General features: G+C 45.8%; 1 protein-coding gene across 9 annotated transcripts in view; it reads right to left on the minus strand.

Moving 5' to 3' along the window:
* The window catches only part of ppfibp2b (PPFIA binding protein 2b), a 270,248-nt gene that overhangs the window by 173,475 nt on the left and 73,289 nt on the right, over positions 1 to 23,484 (minus strand). For 8 of the 9 annotated variants that reach the window (XM_067994225.1, XM_067994223.1, XM_067994222.1 and 5 more), the window contains exon 3: positions 14,255 to 14,469. In XM_067994225.1, coding sequence (XP_067850326.1) covers positions 14,255 to 14,469 — 215 coding nt within the window. Of the gene's footprint in view, positions 1 to 21; positions 158 to 14,254; positions 14,470 to 23,484 lie in introns of those variants that run through there. The other variant, XM_067994231.1, reaches the window with a different exon arrangement.

The raw sequence follows: 23,484 nt of genomic DNA on the forward strand, positions 1-23,484 counted from the left end.
AAATAATCATTGGACTTTTACCTTACTCATGGGTTATCCAGTCCCCAAATCAGATTCACGGTGTATTTTGTTTTATGAAACTTTGCCTTTCATCACTGCTTTTAAAAAGCCATCAAAAGTCTGTCTTGCATCCCAGTTTAAAAAGGCTTCTTGATTTGAGTAAATGATTTCAGCGGCAGCTCGTCTCGCTGGATATCAAAGGCATTTTCCTAAAATAAAACAGCTGGCACCGAATGAAGACTCTTTAAGTCATAACAGCTGCCTGTGAAGGTTGGTTCACCACACAGACACACGTCAACCAAAAGCAGCCCTCTGGCTCCCCTCAGGTCAAAAACAAATTTGAAAAAAAAAGAGTAAGAAACAGATCATTAAACAGAGAGAGAGAGAGAATAAAACAGAGATCTCACTCCTGATCTGCACTGGGACTTACCCCTCATGCGATGCAGCATTCAATGTTCGCACTGTGGGACTAAACTCGAACTTGGGAGTAAAACAGGAAATAATTGGAGTCCCGCACCAGTCGGACTGATTTTGCTGGCTTTATAAAACTTCCAACTATTTCCTCCCTGTCTGAGAAACTGCTCGGTCTAAAGGCTGCCACCTGGATCTCAAAAAGCACAACTTTTTATTTGTTCAGGAAGAAAAATAATGAAATCTAATTTTCAGCTTAAATATTAATGGAATCATAGAACGATACAGCGCAGAACGAGGCCATTCGGCCGACTGTACCTGTACTGGCTCTTTGAAAGAGCTGTCCAATTAGTCCCACTCACTCCCTGCTCCTTCCCCACAGCCCTGTAAATTTTTCCTTTTCAAATGGGAAGACCCTCGGCAAGACAGAGGGTCAGAGGGATCTTGGTGTGCAAGTTCACAGATCCCTGAAGGCGGCGGAACAGGTAGATAAGGTGGTAAAGAAGGCATATGGGATACTTGCCTTTATTAGCCGAGGCATAGAATATAAGAGCAAGGAGGTTATGATGGAGCTGTATAAAACACTGGTTAGGCCACAGCTGGAGTACTGTGTGCAGTTCTGGTCGCCGCACTACAGGAAGGATGTGATCGCTTTGGAGAGGGTGCAGAGGAGATTCACCAGGATGTTACCAGGGCTGGAGCACTTCAGCTATGAAGAGAGACTGGGAAGATTGGGTTTGTTTTCCTTGGAGCAGAGGAGGCTGAGGGGGGACATGATTGAGGTGTACAAAATTATGAGGGGCACAGATAGGATAGATACTAAGGAGCTTTTTCCCTTCGTTGAGGGTTCTATAACAAGGGGGCATAGATTCAAGGTAAAAGGCGGGAGGTTTAGAGGGGATTTGAGAAAGAACTTTTTCACCCAGAGGGTGGTTGGAGTCTGGAACTCACTGCCTGAGAGGGTTGTGGAGGCAGGAACCCTCACAACATTCAAGAAGCATTTGGATGAGCACTTGAAATGCCATAGCATACAAGGCTACGGACCAAATGCTGGAATATGGGATTAGATTAGACTGGGCTTGATGGCCGGCGCGGACACGATGGGCCGAAGGGCCTCTATCCGTGCTGTATAACTCTATGACTCTATGACTCTAAGTATTCGCTTTTTGAAAGTTACTATTGAATCTGCTTCCACCGCCCTTTCAGGCAGCGCGTTCCAGATCATAACAACTCGCTATGTAAAAAAAAATGTCTCCTCTTCTCTCCTCTGTTCCTCTTGCCAATTATCTTAAATCTGTGTCCCTCTGGTCACCGGCCCTCCTGCCACTGGAAACAGTTACTCCCCATCTACTCGATCAAAATCACTCATAATTTGAACCTTCTCTGCTCTAAGGAGAGCAACTCCAGCTTCTCCATGAAACTGAAGTCCCTCATCCCTGGTATCATTCGAATAAATCCCCTCCGCACCCTCTCCAAGGCCTTGACACCCTTCCTAAAGTGCGGCGCCCAGAATTGGACACAGTACTCCAGCTGAGGCCTAACTAGTGTTTTATAAAGGTTTAGCATAACTTCCTTGCTTTTGTACTCTGTGGGCTAGAAATTGGGCCGTGTAGCGCCCGTTGTTCGGCTCCTGAAGTGCCAAGATAGCATCCATCATGCATGGTCCATCAGGGCCCCATCAGACTAGCAAATAGTGAGTGTATCTCCTCCAGTCAAGAAAGGAGGGAGACAGAAAGCAGGAAACTACAGGCCAGTTAGCTTAACATCTGTCATAGGGAAAATGCTAGAATCTATTATTAAGGAGGCTACAGCAGGGCACTTAGAAAATCTCAGTGCAATCAGGCAGAGCCAACATGGCTTTGTGAAAGGGAAATCGTGTTTGACTAATTTACTAGAGTTCTTTGAGGAAGTAACAAGCAACGTGGATAAAGGGGATCCTGTGGATGTGGTGGACTTGGATTTCCAGAAGGCTTTTGACAAGGTGCCACATGAAAGGCTACTAGACAGGGGGTAGCGTATTAGCATGTAGGGGGTAACATATTAGCATGTAGGGGGTAACATATTAGCATGGGTAGAGGATTGGTTAGCTAACAGGGAGCAGAGATTAGGCCATAGACATGGAAACATAGAAAATAGGAGCAAGACTAGGCCATTCGGCCCTTCGGGCCAGCTCCACCATTCAAAATGATCATGGCTGACCGTCTAACTCAGTACCCTGCTCCTGCTTTTTTCCCCATTTCCCTTGATCCCTTTAGAATTGAGAAATATATCTGTCTCCTTCTTGAATACATCTAATGACTTGGCCTCCACTGCCTTCTGTGGTAGAGAATTCCACAGGTTCACCACCCTCCGAGTGAAGAAATTTCTCCTCATCTCGGTTCTAAATGGCATACCCCGTATCCTGAGACTGTGACCCCTGGTTCTGGACTCCCCAGCCATCGGGAACACCCTTCCTGCATCTAGTCTGTCTAATCCTGTTAGAATTTTATATGTCTCGATGAGATCACCTCTCATTCTTCTGAACTCTGGTGAATATAGGCCTAGTCGACCCAATCTCTCCTCATACGTCAGTCCTGCCATCCCAGGAATCAGTCTGGTAAACCTTCGTTGCACTCCCTCCATGGCAAGGACATCCTTCCTCGGATAAGGAGACCAAAACTGCACACAATACTCCAGGTGTGGTCTCACCAAGGACCTGTATAACTGCAGTAAATCATCCCTGCTCCTGTACTCAAATCCTCTTGCAATGAAGGCCAACATACCATTCGCCTTCCTAACTGCTTGCTGCACCTGAATGCTCGCTTTCAGCGACTGGTGTACAAGGACATCCAGGTCTCGTTGCACCTCCCCTTTTCCCAATCTATCACCATTCAGATAATAATCTGCCTTTCTGTTTTTACAACCAAAGTGGATAACCTCACATTTATCCACGTTATACTGCATCTGCCATGTTCTTGCCCACTCACCCAACTTGTCTGAATCACATTGGAGTCTCTTTGCATCCTCCTCACAGCTCACATTCCACCCCAGTTTTGTGTCATCTACAAACTTGGAAATGTTACATTTAGTTCCCTCATCCAAATCATTGATATATATTTGTGAATAGCTGGGGCCCAAGCACTGATCCCTGCGGTACCCCACTAGTCACTGCCTGCCACCCGGAAAAAGACCCGTTTATTCCTACTCTCTGTTTCCTGTCTGTCAACCAATTCTCAATCCATGCCAGTATATTCCCCCCAATCCCATGTGCTTTAATTTTGTACACTAAACTCTTGTGTGGGATCTTATCAAAAGCCTTCTGAAAATCCAAATACACCACATCCACTGGTTCTCCCCTATCTATTCTACTCGTTACATCCTCAAAAAACTCCAGTAGATTTGTTAAGCATGATTTCCCTTTCATAAACCCATGCTGACTTTGTCCAATCCCGTTAATGCCTTCCAAGCGTTCTGTTATCACATCTTTTATAATAGACTCTACCATTTTCCCCACTACTGATGTTAGGCTAACTGGTCTGTAATTCCCTGTTTTTTCTCTCCCTCCTTTTTTAAATAGTGGGGTTACATTTGCCACCCTCCAATCTGTAGGAACTGTTCCAGAGTCTATAGAATTTTGGAAGATGATCACCAATGCTTCCACTATTTCCAGGGCCACTTCCTTTAGTACTCTGGGACGTAGATTATCAGGCCCTGGGGATTTGTCAGCCTTTAGCCCCATTAATTTCCCGAGCACTATTTTTTACTAATATTGGTTTCCTTCAGTTCCTCCCTCTCACTAGACCCTTGGTTCCCTCACATTTCTGGGAGGTTATTTGTGTCCTCCTTTGTGAAGACAGAACCAAAGTATGTGTTTAATTGTTCTGCCATTTCTTTGTTCCCCATCATAATTTCCCCCATTTCTGACTGTAAGGGACCTACATTTGTCTTCACTAATCTTTTTCTCTTGACATATTTATAGAAGCTTTTACAGTCAGTTTTTATGTTCCCTGCTAGTTTACTCTCATACTCTATTTTTCCCCTCTTAATCAATCTCTTTGTCCTCCTTTGCTGAATTCTGAACTGCTCCCAATCCTCAGGCTTGCTGCTTTTTCTGGCAATTTTATATGTCTCCTCTTTGGATCTAATACTATCCCTAATTTCTTTTGTAAGCCACGGTTGAGCCACCTTTCCTGTTTTATTTTTGCGCCAGACAGGAATGAATAATTGTTGTAATTCCTGCACATGTTCTTTAAATATGAGTCATTGCCTATCCACCATCATCCCTTTTAGTAAAGTTCCCCAATCTATCCTAGCCAACTCATACTTTCATAATTTCCTTTATTTAGATTCAGGACCCTAGTTTCAGATTCAATTACTTCACTCTCCATCTTAATGAGGAATTCTATCATGTTATGGTCGCTCTTCCCTAAGGGACCCCGCACAACAAGATTGTTAATTAATCCTTTCTCATTGCACAATACCCAGTCTAGGATCGCCTGTTCTCTAGTTGGTTCCTCAACGTATTGATCTAGAAAACCATCATGTACACACTCCAGGAATTCCTCCCCCACAGTATTATTGCTAATTTGGTTTGACCAATCTATATGCAGATTGAAGTCACTGTCTTCAGGTTGGCAAGATGTAACAAGTGGAGTGCCACAGGGATCAGTGCTGGGGCCTCAATTATTTACAATCTATATCAATGACTTGGATGAAGGGACCGAATGTATGGTTGCTAAATTTGCTGATGACACAAAGTTAGGTAGGAAAGTAAGTTGTGAAGAGAACATAAGGAGTCTGCAAAGGGATATAGATAGGTTAAGTGAGTGGGCAAAAATTTGACAGATGGAGTATAATGTGGGAAAATGTGAACTTGTCCACTTTGGCAGGAGGAATAGAAAAGCAGTATATTATTTAAATGGAGATAGATTGCAGAACTCTGATGTACAGAGGGATCTGGGTGTCCTAGTACATGAATCACAAAAAGTTAATTAGTGTGCAGGTCCAGCAAGTGATTAGGAAGGCAAATGGAACGTTGTCATTTATTGCAAGGGGAATGGAATATAAAAGTAGAGATGTTTTGTTACAGTTGTACAGGGCATTGGTGAGACCACATCTAGAATACTGTGTACAGTTTTGGTCTCCTTATTTAAGAAAGGACATAATTGCTTTGGAGGCGGTTCAGAGAAGGTTCACTCAACTGATTCCTAGGATGAGGGGGTTATCTTATGAGGAAAGGATGGACAAGTTGGGCCTGTATACACTGGAGTTTAGAGGAATGAGAGGTGATCTTATTGAAACATATAAGATCCTGAGGGGACCAGAAGATGCTGAGAGGATGTTTCCCCTTGTGGGAGAGACTAGAACTAGGGGACCACAGTTTAAAAATAAGGGGGCTCCCATTTAAGACGGAGATGAGGAGAAATTTTTTCTCTCAGAGGGTCGTGAGTCTGTGGAACTCCCTTCCCCAGAGAGCGGGGGAGGCAGGGTCATTGAATATTTTTTAAGGCTGAGTTAGATTGTTTCCTGATTAACAAGGGAGTCAAAGGTTATAGTAGGCAGACAGGAAAGTAGGGTTGAGGTCACAATCAGATCAGCCGTGATCTTATCGAATGGCAGAGCAGGCTTGAGGGGCCGAACGGCCTACACCTGTTCTTAATTCGTATGTTTCTAGCGTGACGTGCGCCAGACGCCATCTTGGTGTAGGCATTAGGACACATGCAAACACAGAATGCCGGAAGCATGTAAAGGAAGGGGAAGATGGATAGTCAGTACGCAAAGCTGATTTAAAGCGATGACACCATTTTGAAAATGAACACTCAACTCAACCCATTATCTTAAATCAAGGCCAGCTAAAGATGTCTTAGGCGGCCTGGAGGACCCCCCACCAGCGTCATTTAAAGGGACCATGCAGGACTTACGGATTAGTTTCTGGATTATTGCTTCTGGAGGCCGATGCATTTGTATCTGTTTTTGGAGGTCTCCTATACTTTAATACTAGGACGCGGGGACATAGCCTAACATTGAGAGCCAGGACGTGCAGGAGCGAAGTTAGGAAATGCTTCTACACGCAAAGGGTGGGAGACGTTTGGAACACTCTTCTGCAAATGCCAGTTGATGCTAGCTCACTTGTGAATGTTAAATCTGAGATTGATAGATTTCTGTGAACCAAGAGTATATTCAGGGATACGGGGCTAAGGCGGGTATATGGAGTTAGGTCACAGGTCCACCATGATCTCATTGAATGGCGGAACAGGCTCGAGGGGCTAAATGCCACTGCCACTTGCTGCCTCCTGTTATGCGCCACCTTCTCCTGCAAACAAGCCGGTGAGTGTCTGGGTGATGTGCCCGTCATGGTTGAATAGCTGCCTTGTATGAGGCCTGTGAGCTGTGGGTGGGCGGCTTGCAACAGTGGTAATGTGGAAGAGTTGAGTACTGATTGAAATAGTTTGTTGGTCTCTGGGTGATGGGGGGTGTAGTGTGTGGAGCAGTGGATGCGGCTAGTGGTGCAGTTGGTAGGAGACGCCACTTGACAGTTGACCTCACTCACCTTGACCGCTCGTGTCAAAGCATTGAACTTCTTCCTGCACTGCATCCATGTTCGTGATGCTGTGAGCCTGGCATTGGCTTCATCCCCTACTGCCTCTCACTGCCCCTTTTGAGCAGATGTCCACTGCGGATATAAGATGTCCCTCCTTCTGTCCACCTCTTGCACCAAGGCCTCCAGTGCATCAGCAGAGAACCTCGGTGCACGCTCTCTCGCAGGCCCGGTACCAACTCAGATTGCTGAGGTCTGGTGTGCAGATTGGGGGGATGTGGGATTTAGTGGTGCGCAACCTTTATTCAAGGTTTCAACAAAACTCATCAGTTGGTAAATGTAGGGACGGGACCTGCATCTGTGCTGGACGTGTGCGATGTCTGATCTCCGTTCAGACGGCAGACTGTTATTTTTAGCAAACAACAGGTACCAGCTACCTTTAAGAGATTTTAAAGCGACATCCTCCGAGAGATGTGGGCTCCCCCTGCTGGTGGAAATTGCGCATTTCCTTGAATCCTCGCGTCAGGCCTGGTTTTTAAACGCTGCTTGAAAGCAAGTCCAGAGGCCAGACAAACGCCTCATCCTGCCTGCGGAGGGAGTACCGAGTCAACCAATTTAACTCCCTATGCCCAATATCCCGTATGCTATTTTTAAACAAACAGTCTTATCAACTTGTCCTGCCACCTTCGAAATTAAATCCTTGATTTCAGTGTATAATTTATCTTGTTAATGTTTTACTGTGACAGGACAGTGAAACTCCAACATCCGATCCGCGCCCGGGTTACGTGCACCGCCATATTGGTAAAGACGTCCTGAACAGCCAACTAAAACAGGCGTTATGCCCCCCTTACATAGATCAACGAGGAGGCCCCCCCGACCTTGCAGAAATAAATTTGGATTCAGCGGAGCAGGAGCCGCCCGGGATTCTTACAAACGCTCCTGAGGCGACAGGAGGAGCCTCCCCGACTCCAGAGTCCTCGAGATCGAGCCTCCCTCCTGTTGCCTCCCCGCGCCCCCCCACCACCGGGACTTACCTTCAGCCGCTGCTGGCAAGGCAACCAGCCCGACATTTGCCTCATTAAAACGCACGAGCTTCGGGCGCTAAAAAAAAATTCTCACGGAGGCCCAGAGGCCCAATTTCAGGCACCCCCCCCCGGTTGGGGCCACCGCTGTTGGAAGCGCCTCTGGTTTATGGCCTCGAAAACAGGCCGCAGCCAATTTCCAGGCCGACGTCCTTAAGAGGATGGAAGGAGATGGGCAAAGAAACAAAACAGAACATCTGTTTTGATTTGATTTTTTAAGTGTTTTTCTGAGGTTGCGGTCAAGACGTATTTATGAAGCTCAGAAGGAGCTTTACTCTTCATCTGACCCTTTGACAAGAGATCAAGGCAGGTGCATTCCCAGCACTGACATTGCTCACCCCGACAAACATGTGACCGACCATTAAATTGAAAGATCTACAACATATTTGATATCTACTGTAGTTCCGCAGCAAAGTTATGTAAGGCTGTACGGCAAAGCAATTGAATTCAGGCAGGGCTATGAGACCTGGACGCTCTCTCACAGTATTATAGAATTCCAGATGTAACTGGACCCCAGGGGATAAAGGATAAACACAAGTGCGGTAGAAACGAACAGACAAAAATAAACAGAGCGACAGAACCGGTGAGATCCTGGTTTTGTATTTCTTGTATGTAGTTAACCATTTGTTTATCAAACGAGGAGAAAAAAAAAATCTCCAAACCATTTAACGCGAGGGTTGCCAACTCTGGTTGGACGTATTCCTGGAGGCTTTGTCACATGACCTCCAACTGCCCCGCCCCCCCCCACACACACACTCCCGCCATTGGTCACCAGACATGTCCATCCTTGCGACACTCCACCTTCCCATATCAAGAGTAAAATGGACAGACTCTATTGCTCGATTGGATGATTCTTAATTGTCAGTCAAACAGCCAATCTTCCCACTGCCAATATTTTTCCGACTAATAGATTAGACAACCCGATTCAACAGCAGAGTTTAGCTCCTTTACTGATAAAAGAATCATACAAAACAACAATTGTGGAATATAACTTGAGTGTAGCACCCTTCTTGTGCAGATCTCAAAGGCCTTATAAATTTAAAACAGAAATAGACAGTTTCCTAGAAGTCAAGGGAATTAGGGGTTACGGGGAGCGGGCAGGAAATTGGACGTGAAGCTGAGTTCGGATCGGTCAAGGCCCTGTGGGTGGCCGAGCGGGCCCAGGGGCTGAGTGGCCTGGTCCTGCTCCTACTTCTTGTGTTCTTTAGATTTGAGGTTAGGATCAGATCAGCCATGATCTTATTGAATGGCGGAGCAGGCTCGAGGGGCCGATTGGCCTACTCCTGCTCCTATTTCCTTTATGTTCTTATAGACACTGTCAGTAGATAATGAATTACAAGGCAGGAAGGTTGGATTTATACTAGACTCTTTGAGAACTCACATCAGCAGGAGATGGAAATCTTTCACCTCAGGTCTTCAAGCTGCTCGAGCTCATCCAGAACTCTGCCGCCCGTACCCTAACTCATTCCAAGTCCCGTTCGCCCCCCTGTGCTCGCTGACCTACATTGGCGTCCGGCCCGGGAACGCCTCGATTTTAAAATTCTCATCCTCGTTTTCATATCCCTCCATGGCCCTCGCCCCCTCCCTATCTCTGTAACCTCCTCCAGCCCTACAACCCTCCGAGATCTCTGCGCTCCTCCAATTCTGGCCTCTTGCGCATCCCCGATTTTCGTCGCCCCACCATTGGCGGCCGTGCCTTCAGCTGCCCAGGCCCTAAACTCTGGAATTCCCTCCCTAAACCTCTCGTCCTTCAAGACTCTCCTTAAAACCTACCTCTTTGACCAAGCTTTTGGTCACCTGTCCTAATATCTCCTTACGTGGCTCGGTGGGAAATCTTTTCTGATTACGCTCCTGTGAAGAGCATTGGGACGTTATACTACATTAAAGGCGCTATATAAATGAAAGTTATTGTATATTGGCCTGATTTCAATGACACCACTAAAAATACATCCCTTTGTGAAGTCTGAAGCCCTGTGAGAAACTAGGAGTTGGATAAGGGGGAGCTAGACTTATTAGCGTAAAGGGTAGGAGCTGGCTCACAGACTCGGACTTGCTGAACTCCGAATTAAATCAAGGCAATTCAACAACAGCTGTCCGAGAGCTGCCAGATCAAAACGGCTGTGATCCCAGCCAGAGACGAGCCTGTGGCCATTCTGTCAAGAGGAGAGTCAGCTGGAGTTTTCAAGCTTTTGCAAAATGTGAAGTCGTCCACTTTGGGAGGAAAAATAAAAAAGCAAAATATTATTTGAATGGAGAAATACTACAAAATGCCGCGGTCTCCTCAGAATCTTGTATGTTTCAATAAGGTCTCCTCTCATTCTTCTAAACTCCAATGAGTTTAGACCCAACCTCTTCAATCTTTCCTCATAAGACAACCCTTCCATACCCGGAATCAACCGAGTGAACCCGGAAAAGTGCGAGGTAATGCACTTTGGAGGGACTAACAAGGCAAGGGAATACACAATGAATGGGAGGACCCTAGGCAAGACAGAGGGTCAGAGGGATCTTGGTGTGCAAGTTCACAGATCCCTGAAGGCGGCGGAACAGGTAGATAAGGTGGTAAAGAAGGCATATGGGATACTTGCCTTTATTCATAGAATCATAGAATCATAGAAGTTACAACATGGAAACTACAACATGGAAACAGGCCCTTCGGCCCAACATGTCCATGTCGCCCAGTTTATACCACTAAGTTAGTCCCAATTGCCTGCACTTGGCCCATATCCCTCGATACCCATCTTCCCGAGGCATAGAATATAAGAGCAAGGAGGTTATGATGGAGCTGTATAAAACACTGGTTAGGCCACAGCTGGAGTACTGTGTGCAGTTCTGCTCGCCGCACTACAGGAAGGATGTGATCGCTTTGGAGAGGGTGCAGAGGAGATTCATCAGGATGTTACCAGGGCTGGAGCGCTTCAGCTATGAAGAGAGACTGGGAAGATTGGGTTTGTTTTCCTTGGAGCAGAGGAGGCTGAGGGGGGACATGATTGAGGTGTACAAAATTATGAGGGGCATAGATAGGATGGATACTAAGGAGCTTTTTCCCTTCGTTGAGGGTTCTATAACAAGGGGGCATAGATTCAAGGTAAAAGGCGGGAGGTTTAGAGGGGATTTGAGAAAGAACTTTTTCACCCAGAGGGTGGTTGGAGTCTGGAACTCACTGCCTGAGAGGGTTGTGGAGGCAGGAACCCTCACAACATTCAAGAAGCATTTGGATGAGCACTTGAAATGCCATAGCATACAAGGCTACGGACCAAATGCTGGAATATGGGATTAGATTAGACTGGGCTTGATGGCCGGCGCGGACACGATGGGCCGAAGGGCCTCTATCCGTGCTGTATAACTCTATGACTCTATGACTCTAACCTTCTCTGAACTGCCTCCAATGCAAGTATGTCCTTCCTTAAATAAGGGCACCAGAACTGTACGCAGTACTCCAGATGTGGTCTCACCAGCACCCTGTAGCATGACTTCCCTGCTTTTATACTCCATCCCCCTAAAAATAAAGGCCAATATTCCGTTTGCCTTCCGGATTACCTGCTGCACCTGTATGTTGACTTTTTGTGTTTCATGTACGAGGACACCCAGATCCCTCTGTACCGCAGCATTTTGTAGTTTTTCTCCATTCAAATAATATTTTGCTTTTTTATTTTTCCTCCCAAAGTGGACGACTTCACATTTTCCCACATTATATTCCATCTGCCAAATTTTTGCCCATTCCCTTAACCTGTCAATATCCCTTTGCAGACACTTTGTGTCCTCATCACAACTTGCTTTTCCACCTATCTTTGTATCATCAGCAAATTTGGCCATAAGACACTCTGTTCCTTCATCCAAGTCATTGATATATGTTGTAAATAGTTGAGGCTCCAGCACTGAGCCCTGCGGCACCCCACTAGTTACAGATTGCCATTTTGAAAATGACCCTTTTATCCCGACTCTTTGTTTTCTGTTAGTTAGCCAATCCTCTATCCGTGCCAGTATATTACCCCCAACACCATGAGCTCTTATCTTGTGCAGTAATCTTTTATGTGGCACCTTATCGAATGCCTTTTGGAAATCCAAATATATTGCATCCATTGGTTCCCCTTTATCCACCATGCCCGTTACTTCCTCAAAGAACTCTAATAAATTTGTGAGACACGATTTCCCCTTCATAAAACCACGTTGACTCTCCTTGATTGTATTATGAGCCTCCAAATGTCCTGCTACTACTTCATTATTAATGGATTCTAGCATTTTCCCAATGACAAATGTTAGGCTAACTGGTCTATAGCTACCTGCTTTCTGTCTCACTCCCTTCTTGAATAAGGGTGTTACGTTTGCGGTTTTCCAATCCGCTGGGACCTTTCCAGATTCTAGTGAATTCTGGAAGATTACAACCAATGCATCCACTATCTCTGTAGGCACTTCCTTTAAGACCCTCAGATGCAAGCCATTAGGTTCAGGGGACTTGTCAGCCTTTAGACCCATTAGTTTACCTAGTGCTTTTTCTCCAGTGATAGTGATTGGTTTTAGTTCCTCCCTCCCCAAATACACCAAGCTTTTTGTCTATTGTAGGCTATAGAGGTACATAAGGAGCCAGCCATGGCTCAGTGGGGTGCACTCTTGCCTGAGTCAGAAGGTTGTGTCAAGCCCCATTCTAGAGACTTGAGCACAAAATTCAGGCCAACTGAGGGAGTGCTGCAGTGTCGGAGGTGCCGTCTTTCTGGTGAGACATTAAAACAAGGCCCCCGCTGCCCTCTCAGGTGGATGTAAAAGATCCCATGGCCACTATTTCAACAGAAGAGCAGGGGGGAGTTCGCCTCAGTGTCCTGGCCAATATTTATCCCTCAACCAACATCCCTAAAAACCAGATTATCTGGTCATTATCACGTCGCTGTTTGTGGGATCTTGCTGTGCGCAAATTGACTGCCGTGTTTCCTACATTACAACAGTGACTACACTTAAAAACCACCTCATCGGCTGTGAAGCAATTTGGGACATTGTGCAAGTCTTTCTTTATACTGTGGAGACACACGGGACACATATAAAGTCTCTCTCAATGTTCTGAACAACTTGCAAGTATCTCAAGTTGCCAACAGAAATGAATTTGAGCGATCCGATTTAGGATTCAAGTATCAACAACACTCAAAACTAAACTTCGAGGAGTGCGTCAGTGTTCGAACAGGGTCCCTGCCAGTGTGTTAATGTTTGAAACGTTCCCCCACAGAAACCCCACTGCGGTACAAAAGATCTTGCATTTATATAGCACCTTTCATGACCTCAGGATGCCTGCAAAACGTTTCAGAGCCAATGAATTTTTTTTTGAATTGTTGTAACGTAGGGAAATGCAGCAGCTAATTTCCGCATTGCGAGGTCCCGCAAACGGTAATGAGATAAACGACCAGATAATCTGTTTTAGGGATGTTACATAAGAACATAAGAAATAGGAGCAGGAGTAGGCCAATCGGCCCCTCGAGCCTGCTCCGCCATTCAATAAGATCATGGCTGATCTGATCCTAACCTCAAATCTAAATTCACGTCCAATTTCCTGCCTGCTGCCCGTAACCCCTAATTCCCTTTACTTCTAGGAAACTCTATTTCTGTTTTAAATTTATTTAATGATGTAGCTTCCACAGCTTCCTGGGGCAGCAAATTCCACAGACCTACTACCCTCTGAGTGAAGAAGTTTCTCCTCATCTCAGTTTTGAAAGAGCAGCCCCTTATTCTAAGATTATGCCCCCTAGTTCTAGTTTCACCCATCCTTGGGAACATCCTCACCGCATCCACCCGATCAAGCCCCTTCACAATCTTATATGTTTCAATAAGATCGCCTCTCATTCTTCTGAACTCCAATGAGTGGAGTCCCAATCTACTCAACCTCTCCTCATATGTCCGCCCCCTCATCCCCGGGATTAACCGAGGTTGAGGGATAAATATTGGCCCAGGACACCGGGGAGAACTCCCCTGCTCTTCTTCAAAATAGTGGCCGTGGGGTCTTTTAGCTCCACCTGAGGGGGCAGATGGGGCCTCAGTTTCATCTGAAAGACGGCACCTCTGACAGTGCAGCACTCCCTCAGTACTGCACTGGGAGTGTCAGCCTGGATTATGTGCTCAAGTCTCCGGAGTGGGACTTTAACCCAAGAGTGCTACCCACTGATCCACAACTGCTGCTGAAGACAACAGACCATCTTTGCTGCAATACAGTGAGCTGCTTTTGAAGTGGCATTCTCTGGCTCAACACGATTCTTGATGTACTTACAGAGAAACTATCCAGCCAGTCAGCAACGGTTTGTACAGTAGTGGCAGGGATCTGACTGCGGACTTCCTCTTTCTCGTGTTGACTGCCCAACATCTCCAGTCCCATCCGCAAATCTTCCACAAGCTGCAGGATCTGCAGCGACCTCAAATAAGCAGGCGGGATCGGTGAGGCAATATCAAAGACCCCGTTCGAGTATTCTGCTGCAGCCTTGGAACCTACAGGAGGGAGCAAAGCAAAAGAGAATAGCTTACATCAATATACCAAATCACAAATTAGCCTTTCAAATCATAAGGCAAAACACAGAGGGGTCACGGGTACTGATCGTGAAAGAGAAAGTTCAGGACTCTTAAAATTCATTCTGGGGACGAGGTCGTCGCTGGCAAGGCTGGCATTTATTGCCCATCCCTAATTGCCCTTGAGAAGGTGGTGGTGAGCCGCCTTCTTGAACCGCTGCAGTCCGTCTGGTGAAGGTTCTCCCACAGTGCTGTTAGGAAGGGAGTTCCAGGATTTTGACCCAGCGACGATGAAGGAACGGCCGATATATCTCCAAGTCGGGATGGTGTGTGACTTGGAGGTGATGGGTTTGTGTCAGTTGTGAACAGATTTGTAATTCAAATCATGACCTGTATTATTTAATACACCTTGGGAGGCATCGCAAAGATCGGTACAGATCTGTCAGTGGGGACGTGCATTGGTACATCGCAAGGCTAATTGGTGAAGGAGATTTCGTTAGATGCGCAGCTGTATCTAATCCTCCTGCTTCCTTCCTTCGGGGAGAGGTCAGGTCATCACGTTACAAAACCAGAAGGAAGTTAATAAATTTCCAGTCTCATTTACTTTAAGGCGGTTCAGTTGTGATTTGTTGGGAGCAGGATGGGCCATTCGGCCCCTCAAATCTGTTCCGCCCTTCTACTAGATCATCTGTACCTCAACTACGTTTACCTGCCTTTGATTCATTTCTTAATACCCTTACCCAACAAAAATCTATCGATCTCAGTCTTGAAAGTCTCAACTGACCTCAGCATCCACAACTTTTTTGGGGGAAGGGGGTTCTGGATTTCCACTACCCTTTATGGGAAAAAGTACTTCCCGGTTTCACTCCTGCACGTTCCCCTCCAAGTCACACACCATCCCGACTTGGAGATATATCGGCCGTTCCTTCATCGTCGCTGGGTCAAAATCCTGGAACTCCCTTCCTAACAGCACTGTGGGAGAACCTTCACCACACGGACTGCAGCGGTTCAAGAAGGCGGCTCACCACCACCTTCTCAAGGGGGCAATTAGGGATGGGCAATAAATGCCGACCTCGCCAACGACGTCCACATCCCATGAACGAATAAAAAAAAAACACAACTCCTGAACGGCTTAGCTCTAATTGTAACATTGTGCCCTCTTGTTCTGAATTCCCTCTCCAGAGGAAACATTCTCTGTATCCACCTTATGGGATTCCTTTATCATTTTAAACATCTCGATCAGATCAACCCTCAACCTTCTAAACTCAAGGGAATACAAGACTAGTCTGGGCAGCCTGTCCTCATAATTCAACCCATTAAGTCCAAGTATCATTCTGGTGAATCTAGGCTGCACCCCCTCCAAGGCCTATTCTATCCTTCCTGAGGGGCGGTGCCCAGAACTGAACGCAGTACTTATGCTGTTTTGAGCCATTCAAGGGAAAAATGTAGAACAGATGAAAGTCTTTTAATATACGCTAATACACAGAATCTGGGCCTTTGAGGGGGAGGAAGCTGGCTTTTCACCAAATCCACACCCTCTTGTAATAAAAAACTTGCTCGCCCTCCGCCTCCAAAATAGACAGTCGGAGCAGAGCACTCAAAGGATAAAGGCAAAGGCAGGTATATGGAGTTAGATCACAGATCAGCCATGATCTTATCAAATGGCGGAGCAGGCACGAGGGGCTGATTGGCCTACTCCTGTTCCTATAACTTCAAAAATCCAGGGGAAAAAAATGGTTGGAATAAAGTATTATCCGAGAGAAGAGGAACATGCAATTTAAAACTTAAATATAATGGGGAAGTGACAATCTTTTGTATTTTCTTATGAAATTATTGTACTTTAGAAACATAGAAAATAGGAGCAGGAGTAGGCCATTCGGCCCTTCGGGCCTGCTCCGCCATTCAAAATGATCATGGCTGATCATCTAACTCAGTACCCTGTTCCTGATTTTTCCCCATATCCCTTGATCCCTTTAGCATTAAGAAATATATCTATCTCCTTCTTGAATACATCTAATGACTTGGCCTCCACTGCCTTCTGTGGTAGAGAATTCCACAGGTTCACCACCCTCTGAGTAGCTGGGGGGGTTTAATGATATTATAATAAATTTATCCCTGATGTACCAACGGGTATTTTCTTTTTACTGATTTGCGTCACAGCAAGTGAGCTGAAAACAGACCAAACTGTCTTTATGCTGATTTGGGCTTTTTTGGATAATAATAGAATCAGTAATAAAACAAGCTTGAAAAGGACGCAGTAATTGTATCAATTAAATTTGCAATTAAAACCACGATTAACATTTTTAATCGAGAGATTAATAATTTTTTTTAAAAATTGCTTGACAGACCTAATTTATTTATATACACACACACATGTATATTTACCGAGAGTTTACAGCACAGAAACAGGCCATTCGGCCCCACAGGTCTATGCTAGTGTTTATGCTCCACACGAGAGCTCTCTATTGGTGGGGCTGTATGATTATTATTTGCGATTGGAAAGCTGTTAGCAGCGACTTTCGGCAGAGATTTCCTGAGAAAAGCAGGCAGGCCCGGACAAATCGGCCGCGGGCACACAAGGAATGGCAAGTGTGTCAGTGAGTTACTGTCAATCTCTCTCTCTATATAAAATAATTACATAAAAATTACAGCACAGAAACAGGCCATTCGGCCCAACTGGTCTATCCCGGTCATAGAGTCATAGAGTCATACAGCACGGATAGAGGCCCTTCGGCCCATCGTGTCCGCACCGGCCATCAGCCCTGTCTACTCTAATCCCATATTCCAGCATTTGGTCCGTAGCCTTGTATGCTGTGGCATTTCAAGTGCTCATCCAAATGCTTCTTGAATGTTGTGAGGGTTCCTGCCTCCACAACCCTTTCAGGCAGTGAGTTCCAGACTCCAACCACCCTCTGGGTGAAAAAGTTCTTTCTCAAATCCCTTCTAAACCTCCCACCTTTTACCTTGAATCTATGTCCCCTTGTTATAGAACCCTCAACGAAGGGAAAAAGCTCCTTAGTATCCATCCTATCTGTGCCCCTCATAATTTTGTACACCTCAATCATGTCCCCCCTCAGCCTCCTCTGCTCCAAGGAAAACAAACCCAATCTTCCCAGTCTCTCTTCATAGCTGAAGCGCTCCAGCCCTGGTAACATCCTGGTGAATCTCCTCTGCACCCTCTCCAAAGCGATCACATCCTTCCTGTAGTGCGGCGACCAGAACTGCACACAGTACTCCAGCTGTGGCCTAACCAGTGTTTTATACAGCTCCATCATAACCTCCTTGTGTTTATGCTCATCACAAGCCTCCTCCCTCCCTACTTCATCTCACCCTATCAGCATATCCTTCTATTCCTTTCTCCCTCATGTGTTTATCCAGGAATATAGGAACAGGAGTCGGCATTCAGCCCCTCGTGCCTGCTCCGCCATTTGATAAGATCATGGCTGATCTGTGATCTAACTCCATTGGCCCATATCCCTTAATACCTTCGGTTGCCAAAAAGCTATCTATCTCAGGTTTAAAATTTAGCAATTGAGCTGGTATCAATTGCCATTTGCGGAAGAGAGTTCCAAACTTCTACCACCCTTTGTGTGTAGAAATGTTTTCTAATCTCACCCCTGAAAGGCCTGGCTCTAATTTTCAGACTGTGCCCCCTACTCCTAGAATCCCCAACCAGCGGAAATAGTTTCTCTCTATCCACCCTATCCGTTCCCCTTAATATCTTATAAACTTCGATCAGATCACCCCTTAACCTTCGAAACTCCAGAGAATACAACCCCAATTTGTGTAATCTCTCCTCGTAACTTAACCCTTGAAGTCCGGGTATCATTCTAATCTAGATTCCCCTTAAATGTATCTATACTATTCGCCTCAACTACTCCATGTAGTGGCAAGTTCCACATTCTGACCACTCTCTGGGTAAAGAAGTTTCTCCTGAATTCCCTATTGGATTTATTGGTGACTATCTCATATTTATGGACCCCAGTTTTGGTCTCCCCCACAAGTGGAAACATTTTCTCTACGTCTCCCCTATCAAACCCCTCCATAATTTTAAAGACCTCTATCAGGTCAACCCTCAGCCTTCACTTTTCTAGAGAAAAGAGCCCCAGCCTGTTCAATCTTTCGATGATTACACTGAATCATTGGCACAAAATAAAAGTATCACAACCGGTAATAGAGCATCTGATTTCAGAAAAGACAAGAGCCTCTCAGAAAAATTTAGCGAAAATATATAATCATTGGCATGAAGCAGGCAGTATTGGTTGAGTAAATTGGGACTCTACTCATTGGAGTTCAGAAGAATGAGAGGCGATCTTATTGACACATATAAGATTGTGAAGGGGCTTGATCGGGTGGATGCGGTAAGGATGTTCCCAAGGATGGGTGAAACTAGAACTAGGGGGCATAATCTTAGAATAAGGGGCTGCTCTTTCAAAACTGAGATGAGGAGAAACTTCTTCACTCAGAGGGTAGTAGGTCTGTGGAATTTGCTGCCCCAGGAAGCTGTGGAAGCTACATCATGAAATAAATTTAAAACAGAAATAGACAGTTTCCTAGAAGTAAAGGGAATTAGGGGTTACGGGGAGCGGGCAGGAAATTGGACATGAATTTAGATTTGAGGTTAGGATCAGATCAGCCATGATCTTATTGAATGGCGGAGCAGGCTCGAGGGGCCGATTGGCCTACTCCTGCTCCTATTTCTTATGTTCTAGTATTTTCTCTGGTTTTATTCTCGATGATAAACAGAATCGGTGCCAGAATTGGCACCATGCCCATCGACACAACGTGATGGTGATCAAATTGTCTAATACAATTTGCAGCAGTATTGAGAAGCTAGCACAGAAACCAATATTTTACCATTACTTTAACACAATGCATTAGAAGCAATGTCCTGAAGGATAACACAACATTAAACTGGAATTTCAGCTGCTGGACTGTAGGTGGCTTTCTTAAATTTGTTCTCAGGACATGAGCGACAACAACTTGAATTTATACAGCGCCCTTAACGTAGTGAAACGTCGCAAAGCGCTCCACAGGAGCGTAAATCGGACGCCGAGCAACGTAAGAGATATTAGGACAGGTCATGGTCGGAGGCAGGTTTTAAGGTCTTAAAAAGGAGGAGAGAGAGACGATTCCAGAGCCTATGGCCTAGACGGCTGAAGGCACGGCCGCCAATGGTGGAGCAATGGAAGTCGGGGATGTACAAGAGGCCAGAATTGGAGGAGCGCAGAGTTCTTGGAGGCTTGTAGGACTGGAGGGGGTTACAGAGAGATAGGGAGGGGGCGAGGCCTTGGAGGGATTTGAACGCGAGGATGAGAATTTTGAATTCAAGGATTTGCTGGACCGGGTGTCGCTGGCAAGGCCGCATTTATTGTCCATCCCTAGTTACCCCGAGAAGGTGCTGGCGATTATTATTTTTGCAACCGAGTCACTTCAAAAGGACATCAAGAGTTGACATTGTTAGTGTGGGACTGGAGTCACGTAGGCCAGACCAGGTGGGAGGTGGCATGTCCTCGTCCCCGAGCCAGTTGGATTTTTCTGGTGCTGAATTCAATTGTCATGTAGGGATTGAACTCAACATCTGGATTGCTAGTCCAGTTTCACAACCACTAGACAATCGTAGGTGGATGTCCTTGAGATTAAGGCCATAAAAAAAGTAAACCAAGCATTGGGGTTCATTTCTAGAGGGATAGGATTGAAAAGCAGAGAAGTTATGTTAAACTTGTATAGAATCTTGGTTAGACCACACTAGGACTACTGTGAACAGTTCTGGTCTCCATATTATATAAAAGGAATTAGAGGCATTGGAGAAGGTGCAAAAAAGATTTACGAGGTTGATACCAGAACTGAGAGATTATACCTATCAGGAAAGATTGAACAGGCTGGGGCTCTTTTCTGTAGAAAAAAGACTCGAGGGGTGACCTGATAGAGGTCGTTAAGGGTTTGATAGGGTAGACGTAGAAAAGATGTTTCCACTTGTGGGGGGAGACCAGAACTAGGGGCCATAAATATAAGATAGTCAGTAATAAATCCAATAGGGAATTCAGGAGAAACTTCTTTACCCAGAGAGTGGTGAGAATGTGGGACTCGCTCCCACACGGAGCAGTTAGAACATAAGGAACGAGCAGGAGAAGGCCATTCGGCCCCTCGAGCCTGCTCAGTTGAGGCGACTAGCCTAGATGCATTCAAGGGGAAGCTAGATCAACACGAGGGAGAAAGGAATAGAAGGATAGGGTTAGATGAAGAAGGGAGGGAGGGAGGGAGGAGGCTCGTGTGGAGCATAAACACAGGCATGGACCTGTTGGGCAGAATGGCCTGTTTCTGTGCTGTACATTCTGTGTAAAAGATTCTCCATCTGTGAGCTCTCGATCTCAGATGCTTCTTAGTCAAAAAGGGGAGATGAGAGAGAGGGTGCGAGTGAGCGAGAGTCCACACGAGGGGGAGGAAAGACATACACACACACACACACACACAATCATTGAGCATGAAAGAGCATACTATAATGACAACAGTCTGTAATTCAGTCAGAACACAGGTGGGCAATGGGCAGAAGATTTAAAAAAAAGTCCTTCTTGAGCAAAAATTAACAGAACCCCAGTGCCGTATCCACGAGAAAGTGAAACAGTTACATGATGGTCTGACTGAAACTGCCATTGGTGCTAGAACAAGAACAACATAGAAAATAGGAGCAGGAGTAGGCCATTCGGCCCTTCGAGCCTGCTCCGCCATTCAATATGATCATGGCTGATCCTCTATCTCAATACCATATTCCCGCTCTCTCCCCATACCCCTTGATGCCTTTCGTGTTTAGAAATCTATCTAGCTCCTTCTTAAATATATTAAGTGACTTGGCCGCCACAGCCTTCTGTGGTAGAGAATTCCACTGGTTCACAGCCCTCTGAGTGAAGAAATTTCTCCTCATCTCAGTCCTAAATGTCCTACCCCGTATCCTGAGACTGTGACCCCTGGTTCTGGACCCCCCCATTCCAGGGGAAACATCCTTCTTGCATCCAGTCTGTCTAGCCCTGTCAGAATTTTATATGTTTCAATGAGATCCCCTCTCATTCTTCTAAACTCGAGAGAATACAGGCCGAGTCAACCCAATCTCTCCTCATACATCAGTCCTGCCATCCCAGGAATCAGTCTGGTGAACCTTCGTTGCACTCCCTCCATGGCAAGTATATCCTTTCTTAGGTAAGGAGACCAAAACTGCACACAATACTCCAGATGTGGTCTCACCAACACCCTGTATAACTGCAGTAAGACATCCCTGCTCCTGTACTCAAATCCTCTTGCAATGAAGGCCAACATACCATTCGCCTTACTAACTGCTTGCTGCACCTGCATGTTTGCTTTCAGTGATTGGTGTACAAGGACATCCAGGTCTCTTTGTACATCAACATTTCCCAATCTATCACCATTCAAATAATACTCTGCCTTTCTGTTTTTCCTTCCAAAGTGGATAACTTCACATTTATCCACATTATACTGCATCTGCCATGTATTTGCCCACTCACTCAACTTGTCTAAATCGCCTTGAAGCCTCTTTGCATCCTCCTCACAACTCACAATCCCACCTAGTTTTGTGTCATCAGCAAACTTGGAAATATTACATTTGGTTCCCTCATCCAGATCATTGATTTATATTGTGAATAGCTGGGGCCCAAGCACTGATCCCTGCGGTACCCCACTAGTCACTGCCTGCCACCCGGAAAAAGATAGTTTATTCCTACTCTCTGTTTCCTCTCTTTTAACCAATTCTCAATCCATGCCAGTATATTCCCCCAATCCCATGTTCTTTAATTTTGCACACTAACCTCTCATGTGGGACTTTATTAAAGGCCTTCTGAAAATCCAAATAAACCACATCCACTGGTTCTCCATTATCTATTCTACCAGTTACATTCTCAAAAAACTCCAGTAGGTTTGTCAAAACATGAATTCCCTTTCATAAATCGATACTGACTTTGTCTAATCCCATTGATATTTTCTAAGTGTTCTGTTATCACATCTTTTACAACAGACTCCAGAATTTTCCCTACTATTGATGTTAGGCTAACTCGTCTGTAGTTCCCTGTTTTGTCTCTCCCTCTTTTTTTAAATAGTGGGGTCACATTTGCCACCTTCCAACCTGCTGGAACTCATCCAATTTTTTTTTTTTTATTCGTTCATGGGAATGTGGGCGTCGCTGGCGAGGCCGGCATTTATTGCCCATCCCTAATTGCCCTTGAGAAGGTGGTGGTGAGCCGCCTTCTTGAACCGCTGCAGTCCGTGTGGTGAAGGTTCTCCCACAGTGCTGTTAGGAAGGGAGTTCCAGGATTTTGACCCAGCGACGATGAAGGAACGGCCGATATATTTCCAAGTCGGGATGGTGTGTGACTTGGAGGGGAACGTGCAGGTGGTGTTGTTCCCATGTGACTGCTGCCCTTGTCCTTCTAGATGGTAGAGGTCGCAGGTTTGAGAGATGCTGTTGAAGAAGCCTTGGCGAGTTGCTGCAGTGCATCCTGTGGATGGTACACACTGCAGCCACTGTGCGCCGGTGGTGAAGGGAGTGAATGTTTAGGGTGGTGGATGGGGTGCCAATCAAGCAGGCTGCTTTGTCCTGGATGGTGTCGAGCTTCTTGAGTGTTGTTGGAGCTGCACTCATCCAGGCAAGTGGAGAGTATTCCATCACACTCCTGACTTGTGCCTTGTAGATGGTGGAAAGGCTTTGGGGAGTCAGGAGGTGAGTCACTCGCCGCAGAATACCCAGCCTCTGACCTGCTCTCGTAGCCACAGTATTTATATGGCTGGTCCAGTTAAGTTTCTGGTCAATGGTGACCCCCAGGATGTTGATGGTGGGGGATTCGGTGATGGTAATGCTGTTGAATGTCAAGGGGAGGTGGTTAGACTCTCTCTCGTTGGAGACGGTCATTACCTGGCACTTATCTGGCGCGAATGTTACTTGCCACTTATCAGCCCAAGCCTGGATGTTGTCCAGGTCTTGCTGCATGCAGG

The sequence above is a fragment of the Heptranchias perlo genome, chromosome 12, assembly GCF_035084215.1.
Source record: "Heptranchias perlo isolate sHepPer1 chromosome 12, sHepPer1.hap1, whole genome shotgun sequence".
Taxonomy (NCBI): Eukaryota; Metazoa; Chordata; class Chondrichthyes; order Hexanchiformes; family Hexanchidae; genus Heptranchias; species Heptranchias perlo.